At 37.4% G+C, this 2,169-nt stretch overlaps 1 protein-coding gene across 1 annotated transcript in view; it reads right to left on the bottom strand.

Annotated features, from left to right (window-relative positions):
• The window catches only part of LOC134967023 (phospholipase A2 inhibitor gamma subunit B-like), a 28,596-nt gene extending 27,048 nt beyond the window's left edge, over positions 1-1,548 (bottom strand). Inside the window, exon 1 of the mRNA XM_063944015.1 lies at positions 1,431-1,548. Within this exon, the coding sequence (XP_063800085.1) occupies positions 1,431-1,485 (55 nt within the window). The 5' untranslated portion in view covers positions 1,486-1,548. The remainder of the gene's footprint in view (positions 1-1,430) is intronic.
• Positions 1,549-2,169: the final 621 nt, after the last annotated feature.

A 2,169-nucleotide genomic window follows, 5' to 3' on the forward strand; every position in this document is an offset into this window, starting at 1 on the left:
TATCTATCTATCTATCTATCTATCTATCTATCTATCCATTTCTCTCAGTGTTCTATCTATCTATCTATCTATCTATCTGTCAGTCTATTTACTTTCTCTCAGTCTATCTATCTATCTATCTATCTATCTATCTATCTATCTATCTATCTACATTTCTCTCATTGTGCTTATCTATCTATCTATCTATCTATCTATCTATCTATCTATCTATCTATCTATCTGTCCATTTCTCTCAGTGTGTCTATCTATCTATCTATCTATCTATCTATCTATCTATCTATCTATCTATCTATCTATCTATCTATCTATCCATCCATTACTGTATATGTATGTATCTGTTAGGCGCAGTGAGAGAAACTTAAATAGATTATCAATCTATGTATCTATCTGTCAATTTACTTCTTATCTATCTATCTTTCTATCTATCTATCTACATTTCTCTCATTGTGCTTATCTATCTATCTATCTATCTATCTATCTATCTATCTATCTATCTATCTGTCCATTTCTCTCAGTGTGTCTATCTATCTATCTATCTATCTATCTATCTATCTATCCATCCATTACTGTATATGTATGTATCTGTTAGGCGCAGTGAGAGAAACGTAAATAGATTATCTATCTATCTATCTCTATCTATCTATCTATCTATCTATCTATCTATCTATCTATCTATTTACTTTCTCTCAGCGTATCTATCTATCTATCTATCTATCTGTCCATTTCTCTCAGTGTGTATATCTACTGTATATATCAGGGCCGGATTTAGGGGGGGGGGGGGCAATGGGGGCGACCGCCCCCCCTAACACAGTCATAGTCACACCCACTTTTGAGCTGAAGAGAGCTCTGCAGGGAGAGCCTGAGGCAGAACACTGTCCTGCAGCCTATACCACAGCAGCACAGAGGAGCCTGGAGAGCAAGGGTTATAGAGCATATGCCCCTCACTTGCAGGTGTGTGGGTACTAGGGCTAATAAATACAATTAACCCACAGCACAGTAACATGTACATAGAACAATCACAAAGCACTATCTCAGTCTCACTCAAAAAGTTCAGTTTTTTAGGAATTGAGAGAGAGTTAGGATTGCAGATGGGAGGAGTTGGGACTAGAGAGGGGAGGAGTCAAGATTAAACAGTAAACCGCCCCCCCCTAAAAGAAAAGTCTAGATCCGTCCCTGGTATGTATATATATATATATATATATATATATATATATATATCTATATATATATCTATTTACTTTCTCTCAGTCTATCTATCTATCTATCTATCTATCTATCTATCTATCTATCTATCTATCTATCTATCTATCCATCCATCCATCCATCCATCCATCTCTGTATATGTAGGCGCAGTGAGATAAACGTAAATAGACTATCTGTCTGCTCTGTCTGTCTGCTATTATTGCTGGCTTTCATTGCTGTGTACTCACCTGTAGCAATCAGTGACACAAAGACACTTAGGGCAGCAATGTAACAAAACTTCATCTTGCTGGATATCAGTTGGACAATGATGTACAGCTATGCTCATGGCCTGAGCCGAATGCCGTATTTGTATCCTCCAATGAAGAGGAAATATATAATTCCGGGTGTATGAGCCAACTCTGCTGCGTCAAAAAACCATAAACTTATTGATGCTTAGTCAACAGTAGTCCCGGTTGTTGTATCTGGCACACCATAGAAGAGGGAGGGAATGGATTACCTGGTATTGCCTATGGTTGGTTTTAGACAAAAAAGGAACTAGATGTTACCCCTGCTATTGTGCTTATCCCTCCAACACTTAAAGGGCCTATGTGAGGGGAGCACATGTGTTGTTTCAAAACCTGCTGTATTGTATCTTTTGTGACCAGTGTGCCGCCTACAGTGGATTGTTGTATTGACCCGTGGCTCTGCGGGTCTAGGAGGGCACCGGGACTGAGTTATTTGTACCTGGGAGTGCTGCCAAAAACTGTTTGTATATCTATCTATATCTATATATCTATATATCTATCTATATATATATATCTATCTATATATATATATATATATATATATATATATATATATGGTGTGCCAGATACAACAACCGGGACTACTGTTGACTAGCTGGGATGTCCGGCACTCCAAACTGTTTAACAGTAATACATATCTATCTATCTATTTACTTTCTCTCAAAGGATGTGTTATATACCT

Source organism: Pseudophryne corroboree, chromosome 10 (assembly GCF_028390025.1).
Source record: "Pseudophryne corroboree isolate aPseCor3 chromosome 10, aPseCor3.hap2, whole genome shotgun sequence".
Taxonomy (NCBI): Eukaryota; Metazoa; Chordata; class Amphibia; order Anura; family Myobatrachidae; genus Pseudophryne; species Pseudophryne corroboree.